We start from the raw sequence: 19,030 nt of genomic DNA on the forward strand, positions 1-19,030 counted from the left end.
AAAATCACAACTGGCAAACTTGATCTAATAGACTTGGAAAATACTGCACCCAGTAAGTTGAAAATATGCAATCCTTTTTTAGCACAAGGAAGTATTTATCACAATTGGCCACATGCTAGTCCACAAATCTGCCTCAACAAGTTTAAAAGAACTGATGTCATACAGACCAGTTTCTGACCACAGTAAATTTATGTTAGAAATAAAAAAACAAAACAAAAAGTAGCTACAAAAGACTCATTTATTTCAAAATTTAAATCACATGTCTAAGCAGCTCATGGATCAAAGACTCTAGCGTAATGGAAAGCAAAAAACACAAAGAACTAAAAAATATGGAATACAGCTAAAGTGTAAGAAATGGAAGAAAATTTGTCTCCTCAAATTTTTACCCTGGAAGAGAAGAAAAGCTCAAAAAAAGTAATGCAAATGTATACTTTTAAAAGTAAATGAACAGAAACTAAATGCAAAGATAAAATAGAACGAAGTAATAAAGAGAAGAAACTAATAAAGTAGAGCATGAAATAGGATCAAAAGAGCCAAAAGCTGGTTCTTTGATAAGACTTATAAGACATAAAATCAACATACTTTTGGAAGAATTATTCCAAAAATGTTTAAAAGCATAAGTAAAAATATTAGTAACTAAAAGATACATAACTAAAAATACTGTAGAAATTAAAGAGGTAATAAGTGAATATTATAAACAACATGCTACTAAATTTGAAATGGAATGCATAATTTCCTAGAAAAATATAACTAAAACTCAAGGAGAAATAGAAAATGTGAATAATTCTGAATCCAGGAAAGTAATAGAATAATTACTAAGTATATGTATATGCCTTCTACTTTCTCCTTTCTGTTTCCTGCTAGCTGGAACAGAGAATGGATAGAGGGAGATGAGGCAGCCATCTTGAACCATGAGGTAGCCATCAAGTGCTGAGGATGGCAGAGCAAGAATAGAAAGAGTCAAGGTCATCATGATTGTGGAGCCACCATACCAGCCTATTTCTATCTTATTAAAACTATTGCTAATTTTGGTCTTTGTTGAGATGAAGAAGTAACTAATATGTGGTAATACTGAAAAGAAAATAAGAAAATGATTAACATGAAATTCTGGACTGTGGCTATGTAGATAAGGGGATGGATATGATGGTCTGAAGAAAGGAGATGGAATCAGAGAAGAGCTCATGGATATTTCTAGAAATTGTTATGTTCTATTTCTTAGGCTGGGGTGTTGGTAAATACCATTTTATTCGTTTTATTCTTTAAAATTTGTGTTACATTCTTTAAATATGTATATATTAAAATATTTCATAATCAAGATATATGAAAAACAATTTGGGGACTAAATAAATGTATTCCTTTGTTAGGAAATATCATTGGAATATGAAGAGAAAAATATTGTTGAAGATTTTAGGAAACAAAGTACAGTATTAGAATAAATTTTATGGTATGGGAGGTTTATTGTGCAGTTAGAGGAAAGTACAGATGCTTCCAACATGGCTAAGCTCATGTTATTTGCTAGATAATATTTTAACAATATGAAATGTGAAGAACCACATTTTTGTGATTCAAAAATGAAAGATATATGGAAGAAGAGTTATCATCAATAGTCAGTTATTTCTTTAATAACAAAATGTTTTGTGGAACCCTAGCTAAGTAAACCAGTGGAGCCCAGCTAGGACTTTGACTACAATAAATATTAAAATCTGAGTGAGGTTGTGTTCACAGGTTGCTGCTATGATTCCTCTCTTTTTTTAATGAATATTAAACTAAATTATTTACTCAGAAGTGAATTTACCTCACCAACGGTTGCCACCCACTTCTCTTTTCTTTCGGAAGATGCACCTGGCAGAATTTCACGTGGATCGTGTGTGACCTGTTTGCTGACACCCAGGCATTTACCTTCACTTTAGTGAAGCCTCTTTGTGGGGCATATTGGATCCCCAGTGTATGTTAGAAATATCATCCTTTGTTCTGATTTAATACCATTGATAATGAGGCTTCCAAATTCTCAGTTGAATGGAATGAGTTCTCATAAATTGGATCAGTGAGTAGAATAGTTACAATTTCTTTTGAAAGTTCAACTTCATCTTGTATTCCCAGAGGCACAGAAAACTGCCAGGTTAAAAAAGGACCAAGTAAAGGGTACAAACTTTCAGCTATAAGATGAGTAAGGACTTAAGAGCCATCGCAAAACATGGTGACTGGAGTTGACAACACTGCACTCGACAATTGAAATTTGCCAAGAGAGTAGATCTCAAATGTTCTCACCAAAAAAAAAAAAAAAGAAAAGAAAAAAGGATAAATATGTGAGGTGATCAATGTGCCAATCAACCAGATAGTGGAAACCATTTCACCATGCATACTTCATCAAATCACCATGATGTACACTTTAAATATCCCATGATCCTTTTCAACTTTATTGAGGTATAATTTAAAAATAAAATTGTAAGATACTTAAAGTGTACATCATTGTGATCTGATCCACATATACATTATGAAAAGATTACCGCCATCCAGCCCATCAACACATCCATCACCTCATGTTTCTCTTTCTTTCTTTTTCTTTCTTTCCTTTTTCTTTTTTTTGGTGAGACATTCAAGTATCAGTCCCCTAGCCAATCTCAACCATACAACAGTATTATCAACTCTAGTCCCCATGTTTTACATTAGGTCCTCTGACTTAATCTTATAGCCAAATGCTTATACTCTATTACCAACCTCTCCCTATTTACCTACCCACCACCCTGCCCCAGCCCCTGGCAACCATTTTTCTACTCTTTGTTTCTATGAGTTTTACTTTAAAAAAAAAAAAAGATTTCCATATATAAATGAAGCCATGCAGTATTTGTCTTTCTCTGTCTGGCTTATTTTACTTAGCATAGTGCACTCAGGTTTCATCCATGTCATTGCAAATGGCAGAATTTCCTTCTTTGCCGTGGCTAAATAATATTCCATGGTCTATACATACCACATCTTCTTGATCCATTCATTCACTTACGTTTTTTCCATATCTTGGCTACTGCAATGAACATGGGAGTGCAGATATCTCTTCAATATCCTGTTTTCATTTCCTTTGAATATATACCCTGTAGTGGGATTGCTGGGTCCTATGGTGGTTCTATTTTTAATATTTTGAGGAACCTTCATACTGCTTTCCATAGTGGTTGCACCACTTTACATTCCCACTGACAATGAACAGGGGGCTCCCTTTTCTCGACACCTTCAACAACACTTGTTATCTCTTGTCTTTTTGATGCTGCTGTGATTCCTAAAGGGTGTGTAATAGGCTCTCTCTCTCTCAATCATTCTCCCTCTCTCTCTCTTTCTGCTCACCTCTCTATAAACCGCAGGGTTTGGCAGGATGAGTAAAGGAGACCCGTGAGTTGTCTCAAGTGAGGTCTGAGAGGCATTAACAATTGGCTTTGCTGCCGAATTTCACGCGGTCTATGAGAAGGCAAGAGTAATCAAGAAGAACTTTTGTTTGTAGCACCTACTTGATCTAATCTAAAATTCCTTTTCTACATTTGATCTAGGGGCCAGATATTCTAGAATTGATATCTCCTTACTCGGCAGCACTAATGCCCCTAGTCCCTGACATTATGACCCATGCTAATTACTGTTATATGGTTCTTAGAATTTTTGGAGAATATTAAAGAGTGCCCTTTTACGGAATTTGATTTTGAATAATAAGAATTTCACCCCCAAACTAAATAACACGTAATTAAAAGCAAAATTCAATTTGTTCAAGGAAATTTTCCTTTGAATTTTTCCCTTTGGGGAACAAGAAATTATATAAGATGAATGGAAAACAATTATTTTAGGCCTTTCATTAAAAGTGTACTGATTTTTCAGTTCCTTTCATTCAAAGATGTCTGGAGGCTTAGAAATTGAGCTAGTGTAAAAATCTGAGGTATCTCTTTGATTAATACTAGTGCTTGAAAGAAGGAAAATATATAGCAACTTGATTCTTCTCTTGGTATGTAAAAATTGATTTTTGGAAACCTGGAACTCATTTCTTATGAAAATAATATGAGTGATGATTGGTCTCCCAATTGCTCCACTGGAACCTGACAAATCTATTCCCTCATGTATGTCAGTGTCATTTTGGGGTCTTCCTTTCTTCTTGTTCCTTTTCTTCTCTAAAAATATTTCAGCTACTTTTGGAGTAATATAGAATTTATGGTCAGTTAGGTCTAAGTACCCACCCACCATTTTTATTCTGGGCATGAGTAGGGAGTTCTGCTAATGGGTGGGCCATTGCCTATAGTGAAAAGGGAACTTGGTGAGTCACGGAAGACATCTCTTTTTTAAGTATGCAGCTTAGGAATATGACTCTTAGATAGGAGTGCTTCTTAATGAGTTCCTGGAATCTGAGGAACTGCTGAATATCCATCAGCTTCAAAACCAGCATATAATCCTCACCATCAGCCGCTGCAGCAGCAGTGGGAAAATTATCATCGTTATCATCTCTACCAAAACTTTGCAGTTCTATTAATAATAATAGACTGATATTATTTTAGGACTGATAAAGTATATAAAGAACTCATACAACTCACTAGCAAAAACATCCAACCAACCAAACAAACAAAAATCCCCAGACAAGCCAATTGAAAAATGGGCAGAGAAACTGAATAGACATTTTCACAAAGAAGACATCCAAATGGTCAACAGGTACATGAAAAGGTGCTCAACACCACTAACCATCAGGGAAATGCAGATCAAAAGTATAATGAGTTATCATCTCACACCTGTTAGAATGGCTATCATTATAATAGCATTATGCTAAGTGAAATAAATCAGAGAAAGACAAATACTGCATGGTATCATTTATATGTGGAATCCATAAAAGCCAAACTCATAAAACAGAGAGTAGAGTGGTGGTTACCAGGGGCTGGGGGTGGGCAAATGGGGAGATGATGGTCAAAGGGTGCAAGCTGCTAGTTTTAGGATAAATAAGTTCTGGGGATCTAATGTACAGCATGATTATTATAATTAGTAATACTATATACATAGCTGGAAGTTGCTAAGAGAGTAGATCTTAAATGTTAGCACTGCAATAAAGGAATGGTAATTATGTAATGTGATGGAGGTGTTAAATAAAGCTATGGTGGAGATCATTTTGCAATATGTGAGTATATCAAATCAACACGTTGGTGATTCAGATGTGTAAAAACATGGCAAAATGGTGCAAATTACCAAAAAAAATCTATGACTTTCATTTTTTTTCTCTTCTTTGAAATTTATTTTAAACCATCCCCTCTCAAAAGGAGTAATATTTGGATTCAAAGCCAAACCACACAGAATTTATTTTAATTCAATAAAATGTCCCACCAACTTCATGAAAAAAGCAGAAGACTAAAACATTATGAATATAAATATCCCTTCCATTTTATAGCTAGATTAAGTAGATATAGATTCTTCCACATAATCAGTTAATCTTAAATTATCTAGTTTAAATCTAGCAAAGAACAGGTGCAATTTATTATACTTATAACACAAACTATACAATATGTTTATATCTGAGAAGAGATGTGTAACTGCTAAAAATCAAAACATATCTTAAATGTACAGTATGTAAAAAATACTTGCATGTGATCTCTTATAAATAGCACAGAGCAAAAAGTGATCCCTTAATTTTTCTTTTACACCAAGCTAAATTTGTATATATAAAGTTCTAGAAAGACCATAGAATCATTGTTCAAAGGTCTTCTCTTCCAAACTCAGATCTTAATCTTTACTGCCTAAAATATACCCCAATTACCTTACTTCTCCCCATTGAAAACTTATTTCCCCTCAGTGTTTCCCATCTCAGTCTGTGGCATCACCATCTGCCTTTACCTAGCTTACTGTAGCAGAGGCATCTTCTATTCTTTTCCCTCTCTCATCCACAAAGTCAGATTAATCAAAAAATTCAATTAGGTCCATACCCTCTGCCTTTCACATTGTTGCCACAGTAAGCTTCTCAAAGGGCAGAATTTAACATGCTGCTTCCTGGCTTCAAAGCTCTCTATTTCCCTTAAGATGAACTAAACTCTTTTGCATGGCATGAACAGCAATTTTTAACCTGGTCCAACCTATCCAAACATTTCACTTTCCACAGCTCATTCCTGGCACCTGGACTGGAGATGTTTCCCAAAAAAAGCCCTGCTCTCAACATTTTGGGGTCTTTGAATTCATCTTATTCTCTGATTATGTTACCTCTTCCTTTTTCTCTCCTTCGTTAATTAGTCAAGATAAATATCTATTGAATACCTACTCTCTGTCAAACAATGGAATGTGCTAGGGGATTATATGCTGAACCAAGTGGACACAGTCCCTGTGCTCATGGAGTTTGCACTTCCCTGATTGCACACGACATCTTGCTCCAGACTCAAATCCCTTTACCTCACATTCCCTCTGGCAATATTCCTAGATTGAGCTAGTTGCTCCAGCTTCTGGGAGATCTGGCCTCTGTGTGCACCTTTGCTGTGGTATTTATGTCACGCTTTTTTTTTTTTTTTGCTGTATGCGGGCCTCTCACTGTTGTGGCCTCTCCCGTTGTGGAGCACAGGCTCCGGACGCGCAGGCTCAGCGGCCACGGCTCACGGGCCCAGCCACTCCGCGGCATGTGGGATCTTCCCAGACCGGGGCACGAACCTGTGTCCCCTGCATCAGCAGGCGGACTCTCAACCACTGCGCCACCAGGGAAGCCCTATGTCATGCATTTTTTTAAAGTCCATCTTCCCCATTAGACTCTGAGCTGCTTACGGTAAGGAGTAGGTCTTTTCATCAACAGACCTTCCTACAATGCCTAGGACAGTGTTGGATGTCAAATCATTGGAAGCCAAATTTAGGCATCACGCCAGAAAACTGGGTTTGTAAAGATGACCACAAGAAAGTTACCGAGTGCAAGTATATCCAGCAGTTTTTAAAGCCTATTTATAATGCATTCTTCTGTAATACAGTGGGCATACTGTTGATTTTCTATGTTTTAAAAGAATTACTTCTCTCCCTAAAGATGATAATGTTTTCATAAATATGTATTCAATTCTCATCTTAAAAACCCTTAATACACCCTGTAGCTAGTGGTCTAAAACTTATCTTTGTATTAGTTTTCTCTTTACATAAAATTCGCTCTTTCCTTGAAGATTTCTGTAAATAACAAGAAAGTTTTCTTTTTCCTATTGAGTTGCATACTAATGCATTATAGCCTGAGGAAGGAACATATGCCCCACTCTCATATTTCTAATGCCATGGTTACCGTTGGACTGTTTCTATGCAGGATTATTTTTCAATGGTCTCAAGATATATTGCTCCCAATACAACCTAGTATAGTATTTTTACATTGATTTATTCTGGGGAAATGAATTCTATGGGACAGTTTACAAAAGTCTCTTTCCTTCCTTAAATAGGCAGAATAGCTACAACAACTCCTCCATCTGTGTTTGACAGTAGCAGCTCATGAATTCTGCATTGAATTTAGTGGTAAGGAAGACACTAAAGATAACTGGATTGTAATTACATGAATAGGAGTTGCTCTAAGTTCATACCCTGGAAGAAATAGGATGAGCCTAATAAAAAGGCAGCAAGATTTTAATAAGAAAATGAAACAATATTCTGAGACTAGCATTATATTTCTTTAAACTACATATGCTAACTGCCATCACCATGAACCTGGTAAAAGGAGAAAATGAGGCTGATTTTCAGAGCCTAAAATGTTTCCTATCAGGATGTTGATTTCAGTCCATCCATGAAGGCTTATCAAACCATTACAATATGCTTTGATGTAAGCAAGTAAAGTAATTTATAGACAAGGAAGCAAGTAACAGGTTTTAAAATGCATACGTATCTAACTGCAAATCTAATATAATTTTATGTATAATTATTCAGAGAGAATCAAATTTAATGTACCTTTTCCAGCTCCATCTTGCTTGAAATTTTCCCTGCATCATTACTGTATCTGAAAAACAAATTGACCCAGTTTATAATTTTATTAAAATGTAATTCAGAAAATCCTAATCAAAATAATATTCTTTACCCTGGAACTGGTTTTGTTTTCTCTTTTCTCTCACTTGTTTCATGTCCGTTAACATTTTCTGCAAAACATTAAATAGAAAAAAATAATAATTTACATGAAGGGTTATCAGTGTGTGTATGTGTGTGTGTGAAGATGGAAGCATTATTAGAAACTGAAAATAAACAAAATCACCTTGTACTGACATAACAGTCATCATAATAAAGTATTTTACAAACACCAATATCCTCCCAACACTTTTTTTCACTGCATCAAAGCAGTTTATCAGACCAGAAATAACCAAGGTAAAATGTGATGCTGTTTCCAAATAGAATATAAGAATGAAACGTTCCCAATATTATGCAGGAAAGTCATTTCAGTATAAAAGAGTAACCTGGAGGTCTACTGATAAAGGCATGAAAGACAGAGAAAGTTCTAACAGACTGGCTGGAGGATAGAAAAGTCATACTTATTCTTTCCCTTTTGCTAGAGAATGTAAATTCAACCATTAATTGAAAGTAAAATATTTGGGTAAATGTAATTCTCTTGTATAAATACTGGAAAATAGAGAAAGAAGAAGGTTAAATTCCCATCATGCATGTATGGACAATTAGTTCAAAATATAACCCAGAATTCTTGAGCTTTTTCTATTGCCCAAATGACTAGACCCCACTGTGGCCAAATCAACATGTGATACCATCTGTTTCCAGTCCATAGTTGGTTGATCCACTGATATAAGTCATCTGAGTAGCCTCAACCTCTGCTTCAGCACTGATGATCTGCTGGGCCACAGCCTCCATGATGGGCATCACCATGGCAGTAGTAGAGGTGTTGCTAAGCCACATAGATAAGAAGGCGGTACAGCTCATGAACCCCAAGGCCAGCCTGAAATGAGAGGGCCTTTATTATGAACTGTGCTCTCTAGCTTCACCAGCTCTGTATCACTTAACTGTAAAGGATGTTGTTTATGAGTTGTGAATTAATTTTTTCAAAACAGGTTAAGGTTAAGATTCCTCCCAGATGAGGAACTCTGAGGACAGCTATAGCCAGGTAGAGATCAAAATGGCACATGTAACGGCAGATTTCTTACGAGGTTTGTCTCCCTGAAAACCATAAGAATCTTCTCTCTGAAACTAGAAAAATGATAAAACTTATAATCAAACTGCAAGTTGGTAGATGGTGTAACAGCTTATAATATTACACCAATATTTGAATGCCCTTTACAGATGACACATCTTCAAATACTAGAAAGATAAGGTGCAGTCAGCATTTGCATTTAAGATCCCTTATTCTTTCTTTTATGTTTGGGTCGTATCTCTGATTATTAGTATATGTGCCAAGGAGGCACAAGGGCAAGGAGGGAGGTTAATATTTATAAATCTGCTTTTTACTTGTTAACTACTCTGGTTCAATATATGGTGGGTGGAGGAAATGGGTAAAATCACTAGCTAAAATGAGGTTTCAGAATTTTCTGTAGATTCAATTATTCATGGTCTCCTGAATCTGACATCCCTGCCTGTTGTCAAGACTGGATGTATTACATTGTCTCCTCTTACAAATAGAGTAATTCTTCTCCCTTAAAAAATAACATACCTAAGATTATAGGATTTTAAACCATGTCTATAAGCTTTCAAAATCACAATTGGGAAAAAAACATGATCTCTTGAGTAGGAGGTCCAAGAAAATCGTTCAGAAGCACATCTTTCCATATAGAGCCATTTATGAAATTCTCTGAGTCTCTTTTGAAATAGATCTATAAGAAAATTCCACACTATAAATTCCAGCTACAGATAAGGTGGATATTTTCTATGTGTAAAAGAAAACTGTTTAAACAAGAAGTGATTCTTAATAATAAAAAAAGAAACAATTTTAACTTCAGGCACTGGCAAAACCAGAAATCTTTCAGTACACAAAGGGTAGGAACTGATAAAACTTCTGCGTGGTAAAAACGCCTTAAATTGAAAAACCGCTTAGTGGTATAATGGACAGGACCCTTGCCTAACTGTGCAGTGCATGACCTCACCCCCTGGGGCCAGTGAGCAGGTAGCCAAGGAAAAGAGACACATTTCTACAGCACTTTAAGAGGCATGGAACACCATTTCATTGTAAGAGTGGAATACCCTTAATACATACATGTCATAACATTTTTAAGTAACAGATATTTTAAAAAATGTGTCTGATCTAAGTTATTGAATTTTTTTTCTATTTAACAAAACAGTTTGCTCCATAAATGATAAACACAGATGTGGTTATACCCTGGAACGAATTATGCAACATAATTCAATACAGTTTTCCTATGTTTTAAAGAAAGATGAGAAGGGAAGAACCACCTAAGGCTTTAAAGCATAATGCCATTAAGTAAATGATTATGACACTGGAATTTTTTTTTTTTTAGCTCCCATCTATGTTCTTAACAAGAGCTAGAATTAAAACCAAAACAGCCAATTAATTTAATGGAAAAAAGCATTTATTTTAGTGGGGAAAATCAGTCTAATGAGTGATTTCACATTCTATAAATAAACCTTCTTAATTGCTTCACTTTGGAACAGTTCATTTAAAAAGAGAAATGTTCACCTTAGAATTTTTCTGCACATATTTGTATTTTGTCAGCAATGTCTTTGGTTCTTAACATCCTCCCTGATGATCAAGGATACTCTTGAAAGAGTCTTGAATGTGTAATCAGCCAAATAAACAAGATAGCACTGAAATCTACTCTGATGTCTGTCAGTCTTGTCTGTTGAGGTTCAAGGCTTCTCTCAGCTTTGACTCCTACAGTGTATAAAAGGTGAACGAGTTGTGTCCACTTATTCCAACCTCCCTGTAATTAGACCTGCAGTGGGAAAGTTTTCTTTCTTTTCCTCCTCCAACTCAAGTACCTTTTTTTTTTTTCTCTTTTTGTGTTATGCGGGCCTCTCACTGTTGTGGCCTCTCCCGTTGAGGAGCACAGGCTCCGGACCCGCAGGCTCAGTGGCCATGGCTCACGGGCCCAGCTGCTCCGCGGCATGTGTGACCCTCCCAAACCGGGGCACGAACCCGTGTCCCCTGCATCGGCAGGCGGACTCTCAACCACTGCGCCACCAGGGAAGCCCCTCAAGTACCTTTTATATCATTTTCATATTTGCAGAGAAAAAAAAAGTCATGACTTACACTGCCATACAAATGATTGTCTAGATATGCATTACTTATCTGTTTATTTGCTCTGCGCAAAAATGGTCTGTTTGGAATGTAAACCTGGAACGGTAAACACAGTACTTACCATGCTGGGTTCACACCCACCATCATCACCATTCTCAGAGCAATCCTTTTGTGCAGATTCCATTTTTCTATTGATGTTGCTAAACAGATGACTCCAATTAGCAGTAGGTGAAAATCTTTGAAATAAGCAGATGCCACCTGAAATTACAGTTAAACCCATTATTTACGTTGGTGGGGGGAAAACATTGCACCAGAAAGACATTGTTTCACTGCACTTAACTTTGACCTTCAACTACATGATCTTTCTATTTTGTTGAAAGAAATGTAGATGTGTTTGAATACAAATTTAAATAAGTTCCACATCCTTACCCAGAAACAGTAGTGCTATGAAAAAAGTATATAGAAAAGAAAAAAGGGTACCCATATACTAAGTTTTTAAAGAGCTGAGCAACGTCAGGCAGGTGCCTTCTATGCCTTAATTTCTCCGTCTGTAAACTGGGGTTAATTAGTTTGTACTCCTATGGCAGAACGGCCATGACTATGATCTGGGAAAATCTCAAGTCAAGTTTTGCCATGCCAATATCTTTATCACCACCATTATACCAAAACTGCAGTCACTCTTGTATCTTGAGTGGAGACTAGTAGAGTATACAGATACTTGGGCAACCACTTGTAGCAGGACTTAACCAAAGAATGCTCTGAAAGGTACATAATATTTTTCTTTAAAAAAAAAGTCTCTGGGCTTCCCTGGTGGCGCAGTGGTTGGGAGTCCGCCTGCCGATGCAGGGGACACGGGTTCGTGCCCCGGTCTGGGAAGATCCCACATGCCTTGGAGCGGCTGGGCCCGAGAGCCATGGCCGCTGAGCCTGTGCGTCCGGAGCCTGTGCTCCGCAATGGGAGAGGCCACAACAGTGAGAGGCCCGCATACCGCAAAAAAAAAAAAAAAAAAGTTTCTGTGGTCAAATAAGTTTAAAAAACAGAGTTTTCTATGATTCTAGAATTTTCTTTCTTGTAGGCCTTCTCAAAACCTTTAAACACTAGTGTATACTATCACTCTCAAAGTGTGGGATACCCTATACTACATATTTTTCAAACTTATCTGATCATAGAAACCTTATTTAAAAATACCTCATGGTACTGATATTCAAGAGACCTGACTTTACGAAATGCTTGGCTTAAATTGAATCACAAGGCTGTGGTAAAATCTTCTCCCGCGGAAAGGGGAAGAAAACTGTATCATGGGTATTACGGGTTAGTTAAAAAACGGAAGTCTCCACCCATGTTACAGGACAGATGAGCCTCGTGAAAGCAGTACTGGGCCCAGGCAGAAGATAGAAATCCAAAGGTGATAAATTGCATGGCCTGGCATCTTGAACATGACATCTTGCCTGAGAATGTTTCAGCTGTGGTTTAGGCAGTTGTGTGCTGGGTGGCTGAAAGCTGCATGGAGATAGATATTCTGGTTTCAGTGCATTTCATGCTTTTAATGGGAAACTGAATCCATTTTCTTCAGATGGGTACCCTTAGATTGTATAAAGGTAAGAAACACCTCTCAGCATGAATAAACTCTCAGCAAGAACAAAATGGAAATCCATGTGAAAGTTAATTTGGCCTTATCTTCTGAAATGGCAGGTTTCTGGAAAAGAAAACAGGGAAGCTTTTTCTTCATTAGAAACAAAAATTGCTTTTCCAACACTGTGTGAGACTGAATTCTGTTGACTAGAAAAAGCTGATGCCGGACGTGAAAGAATTCGTCCTTTTCTTGGGAGGTAGGCACCGGGCGTGGATGTTAGCCTGGGAAGATTGGACACACATTTCTCCTACTGACACACATGACTCAAGAAGCCACAGTCTGCGTTTTGTTTTTGTCCACCTGAAGGTGGACACACATGCAGAATTCTAGAGGCAAGAAACAGCTGGAAGTTTGGAGGACTTATGTGGAAGCCTTATCAACAGGATTATTGATCCTTTTAAATACAGCTTTCTCATTGGAAGTAGCAGCATGAAGTAGGGAATCTAATTATGTCAAACATTCGCAGGAGAACTTACCTTCTTGGAAGGCATGATCCCAAACATAGGGAGCATTAAGGCAGGCAGCAAAGCTGTTACCGACAGAGGCAAAGGTTCTGTCAGCCAAAACGTGGCAACGACAAACAGGATGTAGGCACATTCTGCTTCCTGGACAGAACAAAGGCAAAATGCCAGGTGAAATAATGAGGCTGGGCAATTATCATTCAAATCACAATCACATTTGCTGGATAGAGTCGAGTCACAGAGAAAGTTATGAAGAAACTCTGAAGTCCCTGCCCCTTTGAGTTGGGCAGCAAAACGGTTATTTCTGAGGGGTTCCAAGAGTCAAAATTTAATACACATGAAAAACCAATGACATAAAAACATCCTTATTTGTTATGTTTCCTTCACATTTTCTTCAAAACAGACAACAGCATGCAGTCAGTTTTCATGTCAGCGTATATAGTTGTTTGCCCTCACCTTCATTTGGCCTGTGAAATGTACTCCCTGCCTTTTCACTGCATTTCTTGGTTGGGTGGGAACCATGCACACTGACCTTCCTCTCCCTCTACTAAAAAGGGAAATCAACCTAGAAGAAAAGTATTGGTGTACTTTTTTACAGGGAAAGAAGGACAGTGCCCTGTTACATGCATGGATAAGACTGAATTTGCTCCTAAGTGACACAGACCTGGAGGTGAAGAGCCTCTGCTTTGCTTTTTAGAAAGACAGCTGAGCTCCTGGGAAGACACAGGGGGACTCAACAGGATGGAGACTCTTAATAGAATGTTTTGCTTTGCTAGGTATAAAACTGTGGGTTTCTATTTTAGGGCATTGTTAAGGAATGGTTGGAATTTGTCATTGTGTTTGGCTTATAGAAATAATTTTGATATGAAATCACCCAGGATGTACTAAGTGATCAGTAAAGGTTAGCATCTCTTATAGGCTTTGTTTTGCTCTCACACTGCTTAATCTCTGCAAATTCTGGGCTGCGTTTGAAAAATTAACAAATTTACAAAAACTGCTGTCTGAGTTTAACGAGGTCTTTTATTTAAGGCTTTCCCAGGACAATAACATTTCTAGCTCTGCTGCCCTCTGATTCACCTACCTCAGGGTGAGTCCTCTGGGCCTGGTATTTACTCATCCAGAAATCCTGTACTTTCAGTGGGTTTCTAAGAAATTCTTAATAAGCCATGATTGTGTCATGTCTTTGTTGTGCTTTTTCAAGGAGAAAGACTAAAGGTGTTTTGATGTTGACAATATTACACAAAGTCTGCCTCTATAATCTTGACAAACAATAAAAAACAGTGAAACAAAGCTGAGCTTTGACTAAATCTTCCTGACTTGCTCTGGAGAGAATCTGTGAATATGAGCTTAATTTAAAATGCCAGTGTAGGGCTTCCCTGGTGGCGCAGTGGTTAAGAATCCGCCTGCTAATGCAGGGGACATGGGTTCGAGCCCTGGTCTGGGAAGATCCCACATGCCACGGAGCAACTAAGCCTATGTGCCACAACTACTGAGCCCGTGTGCTACAACTACTGAAGCCCATGCACCTAGAGCCCCTGCTCCGCAACAAAGAGTAGCCCCCACTCCCGGCAACTAGAGAGAGCCCGTGTGCAGCATCAAAGACCCAAGGCAGCCAAAAATATTAATTAATTAATTAAAAAATAAAATAAAATGCCAGTGTAGAGAATGACCAGGCCTGCTTTTTCTCTTAGTTAGAACACGTGGATAACCCCAAAGCTCTTCATTATGACCCTATGTTTTCTATCATACTTACAAGAACCTAGATTTCAAAGACAAAATGGACCTTTTTATTATCTTGCTTTTTAATCACAACCAACCAGTCTCTTGGTCCTATCCATCACCCTGTCATTTTACCTCTAAAACCTGACCTTCTGCTTCCATTCTACTTCCTCCACTGCAGGCAAGGCTGTTCCAGAATGAGGTGATCTTTCAAAAATCTGCTTCGTTTTCGTCATTCCCTTTCATGAGCCTGGATTAAGGGACTAGCTACCCTGACAAGTGTCTGGAGCACCAATCTATAAGGGACTGCAAAAACATCAGAAAAATAAACAGAATATGGTACCAGTGAATTCTGTTCACCACACATAACCCCTGCCATAGTGTTGAAATTTCATTTCCACATGGGTCTACTTCAGCTAGACACTCATAGTCTGCTCAGATGGGGCAACTTCGGGGACAAAATAAAAAGCAAAATTTCAAGTATTATTTGCTTGTGTAGATGACTTTCATGTTTTAACTGGCCCAGCCCTGATTTAAAATGATCAAGTCAGTGATTTTTCAGTTGTTTATTGAAAAGAATCCAAAATCCTCATCTTGCATTCAAGGCCACCTTCACTCTAAGACTCACTCCAGGGCTTCCCTGGTGGCGCAGTGGTTAGGAATCCACCTACCGATGCAGGGGACACGGGTTCGAGCCCTGGTCCGGGAAGATCCCACATGCCGCAGAGCAACTAAGCCCGTGCGCCACAGCTACTAAGCCTGCGCTCTAGAGCCCGTGCTCCTCAACAAGAGAAGCCACTGCAATGAGAAGCCTGTGAACCGCAACGAAGAGTATCCCCTGCTCGCCGTAACTAGAGAAAGCCCGCGCGCAGCAACGAAGACCCAACGCAGCCAAAAAAAAAAAACAAAAAACAAAAAAAACTCACCCCAGTACTTCCTGAAATATTTCTAAAGAGTCTTATCTATATTCCTTCTTCATATTTGGGTTCTGATCCCTGCTTCTCATCACGCACCCTTCTAAACTCTAATCCATGACATTCAATCAGGCAGTCATACTAGTGAGCCCCAGATACTCTTTTTTTTTTTTTTCTTTTGCGGTACGCGGGCCTCTCACTGTTGTGGCCTCTCCCATTGTGGAGCACAGGCTCCGGACGCACAGGCTCAGCGGCCATAGCTCATGGGCCTAGCCGCTCCACGGCATGTGGGATCTTCCCAGACCAGGGCACGAACCCCTGTCCCCTGCATCGGCAGGCAGACTCTCAACCACTGTGCCACTAGGGAAGCCCCCAGATACTCTTTATGTGACGGCTTCTACCTGCGTGTGACCATACCTTGGCCTCTTGGACCCTCTGACCTAGTTTAACTATGTAGACAAAGCAGTTGCGAACTGATGGCCAAATCTAGCAAAAAATACAGTTTACTTGACTTACAATGGTGTGTGTGTGTGTGTGTGTGCATTTAATTTGAGTCAAGATTTACAAACAAGCAGATTTCATATTAGATTTAAAATCCAGATTTTTGGCTTCTCTTGAAAAACGAAGAAATTTGGTAACATTGGAATCATATTCTTCCAGGTCAATAATTCTCCAGACTTGAGGACTCGGAAATTCCCCTTTAGAGACTGACTTGTGCTTTTCAGTTCTGCACAGTACCTCTGCACCATCTCACGCACTCTCTTACCTGCTTGGCCTTAAACAGCATTTGAGTAAAATCTCTGGTAATAAAAATGCTGCCTACCTGCCTACCTGCTCTTCCTTGCAAATCACCAAGTGAGAATCAACACTTGGATCGCGCATTTGGACTTCTCTGCCTACCAGCTGTGTGGTCCATGGACCAGCAGCATCAACATGATCTGGGAGCTTGTGAGCAATGCAAGCATCTCAAGCTCTTCCCCAGGCGTTCTGAATCAGGATCACCATTTTAAGGTGCCCCAGGTGATTCTTACATAAGTTACAGTTTGAGAAGCCCTGGGCTACTACCTCGTTCGAGGAAGTAACCTTTCGGACCTTCCCTTTTATCATCATCCCTGGGTCCAACTTGCAAACCAGAAACGTGCTTCCAGTAAGTGTCTTTTTGCTCAAGCTGAATCCCTAGACTCATAATCTATTGTGAAAACTTGGCCGTTCTTCAATGTGAGGTTCATATTTACATCTTGTCTATGGAGCTTCCCACAAACACACCCATACATTTCATATTTCTGCATATGTGTCCCAGGAGATTACAGCTGCATCTGGCTAAGGCACTGTATCTGTTGTCCCTGATAGCTACATTCCCACAATGTGTAGAAAATGCCTCTTTTTTCCATATCTTAAGGAAGCTCAAAGTCTAGAAAAGGAGGAAAACAGATGTATCCCACTCTGAATGGGTAGGATGGCCATCTGTGTCAGTTTTCATGGCATAGTGCTGTTACACCTGTTGGGCAGGTATCCCTTTTGATTAGCAATCACTTTCATTCTCAAAAGTGTCCCTCTTTGGCTGACAAATTATGCAGTCATCCTATTGATGGATCTATCCTAGGACTACCTCCTTCCTCAAATTCCTGTTTTCCATTATGTGGTCTCTCTTGGTCAGGCTTGGAGTCTTGGACAGGAAAGTGTTCTTTCCTATTAGCACTTTAGGCCTTCAACAACACAAGGTTAATCCAGGCACAAAGTCAAGTATTTCAAGAATCTTATATTAAATATATATAGGATTATTTTCTTAAAATCAAAGATCTGTGGATGTTTTTGTTAAGAAAAAGAAAGAAAAAAAGATAGAGAAAAACATTTCATTTGTTAGTTACATTATATTCAACAAAACTAAAATGAGGGTGAATGATTTTGGGTGAACAGGTTCTTCCGATGAAGAAGAAAGCTCAGGAGTTATCTCAGTGCTCACAACTCAAAAGTCATTCTTGTTTGAACCATTCTGAATGTTTGCAGAACCATCTCTGAGATAGAGGGAAAAATTGCTTCATTATATCACTGGAAATTCTTAGAGTGACCCATTATTTCTAGCTCTACCATCTTTGCCTCTTTAATTTTTTTCTCTTCCCTCTCTTTCTCCACCTTGTTATCAAGCAAGCCCCCTACTCCTAAAACAGAAGGACACCACTGTAACCACCATTATACACCACAATCACCAGTACTACCACCACCAGCAAACACTTGATACAACAGTAAAAGACCAACTGTCAAGTAAATGAGACTGTGGGTGAATCATTTCCCCTCTCAGTCCCTCTCAAGTCTAGTGAAAATCGTGAGTACATCTGTTGTCTTTATTAAAATTAACCTTGCAACCATAACAAGTAAAAACTTGAATCAAATTCTGTTCCACGGATAGCAAAACATTTTAGTATTATAAATTCTTGAACTGAGTGAGAGCAACACAAGTAACGTCTACTTTCATTTTGTTTATTGTGAAGGAAAATATAGGAAGGAAAAAAGATTCAAAATTATGAGTAAGACTGATCTTACAGAAATATTTTTTAAGTCATGATCTCTTCTCAAAATACTATATGAAACAAAGGGGGAAAAGTCCAGAGGACTTCCCCAAAAATAAAAACACCGATTTTCTGTTAAAAAAAAAACCTATATACCCTCTACCACTTCCAAAAGTTACACCGAGAAGTTCAGCAAACCACATCCACCAGGCAGAGGCAGCTATGCAGAATACAGATATTGTAAATTCCATTCGATAGTATGAGGTGTAATGTCACTTGACTGTTTTCCTGGTCTGTGTGTGTATGCTGTGCCTTTCTGGCTCATTTAGAGCCATCTCTACCTTTCCTATTAAAAGAAGATTCTCTCAAACTACCAGAGAGATTACGTACAGATGATTACCAACAAATATGGGCAAGAAATTCCTGTTCCTGATTGACATATACACATTATTATATATAAAATAGATAACTAAGAAGGACCTCCTACTGTATAGCACAGGGAACTCTAATCAGTACTCTCTAATGACCTATATGGGAAAAGAATCTAAAAAAGAGTGGATATATGTGTGTGTATAACTGATTCACTTTGCTGTACAGCAGAAACTAACACAACATTGTAATCAATTATACTCTAATAAAAATTAAAAAAAAGAGATTCCTGATGCTTG

At 38.3% G+C, this 19,030-nt stretch overlaps 1 protein-coding gene across 1 annotated transcript in view; it reads right to left on the reverse strand.

The window, feature by feature from the left end:
- Positions 1-19,030, reverse strand: part of SLC13A1 (solute carrier family 13 member 1) — a 112,059-nt gene that overhangs the window by 79,205 nt on the left and 13,824 nt on the right. Inside the window, exons 2-6 of the mRNA XM_065883419.1 lie at positions 13,238-13,366; positions 11,250-11,386; positions 8,691-8,878; positions 8,018-8,075; positions 7,891-7,939 (exon numbers count right to left, since the gene is read on the reverse strand). Coding sequence (XP_065739491.1) covers positions 7,891-7,939; positions 8,018-8,075; positions 8,691-8,878; positions 11,250-11,386; positions 13,238-13,366 — 561 coding nt within the window. The remainder of the gene's footprint in view (positions 1-7,890; positions 7,940-8,017; positions 8,076-8,690; positions 8,879-11,249; positions 11,387-13,237; positions 13,367-19,030) is intronic.

The sequence above is a fragment of the Phocoena phocoena genome, chromosome 9 (genome assembly GCF_963924675.1).
Source record: "Phocoena phocoena chromosome 9, mPhoPho1.1, whole genome shotgun sequence".
Lineage (NCBI taxonomy): Eukaryota > Metazoa > Chordata > Mammalia > Artiodactyla > Phocoenidae > Phocoena > Phocoena phocoena.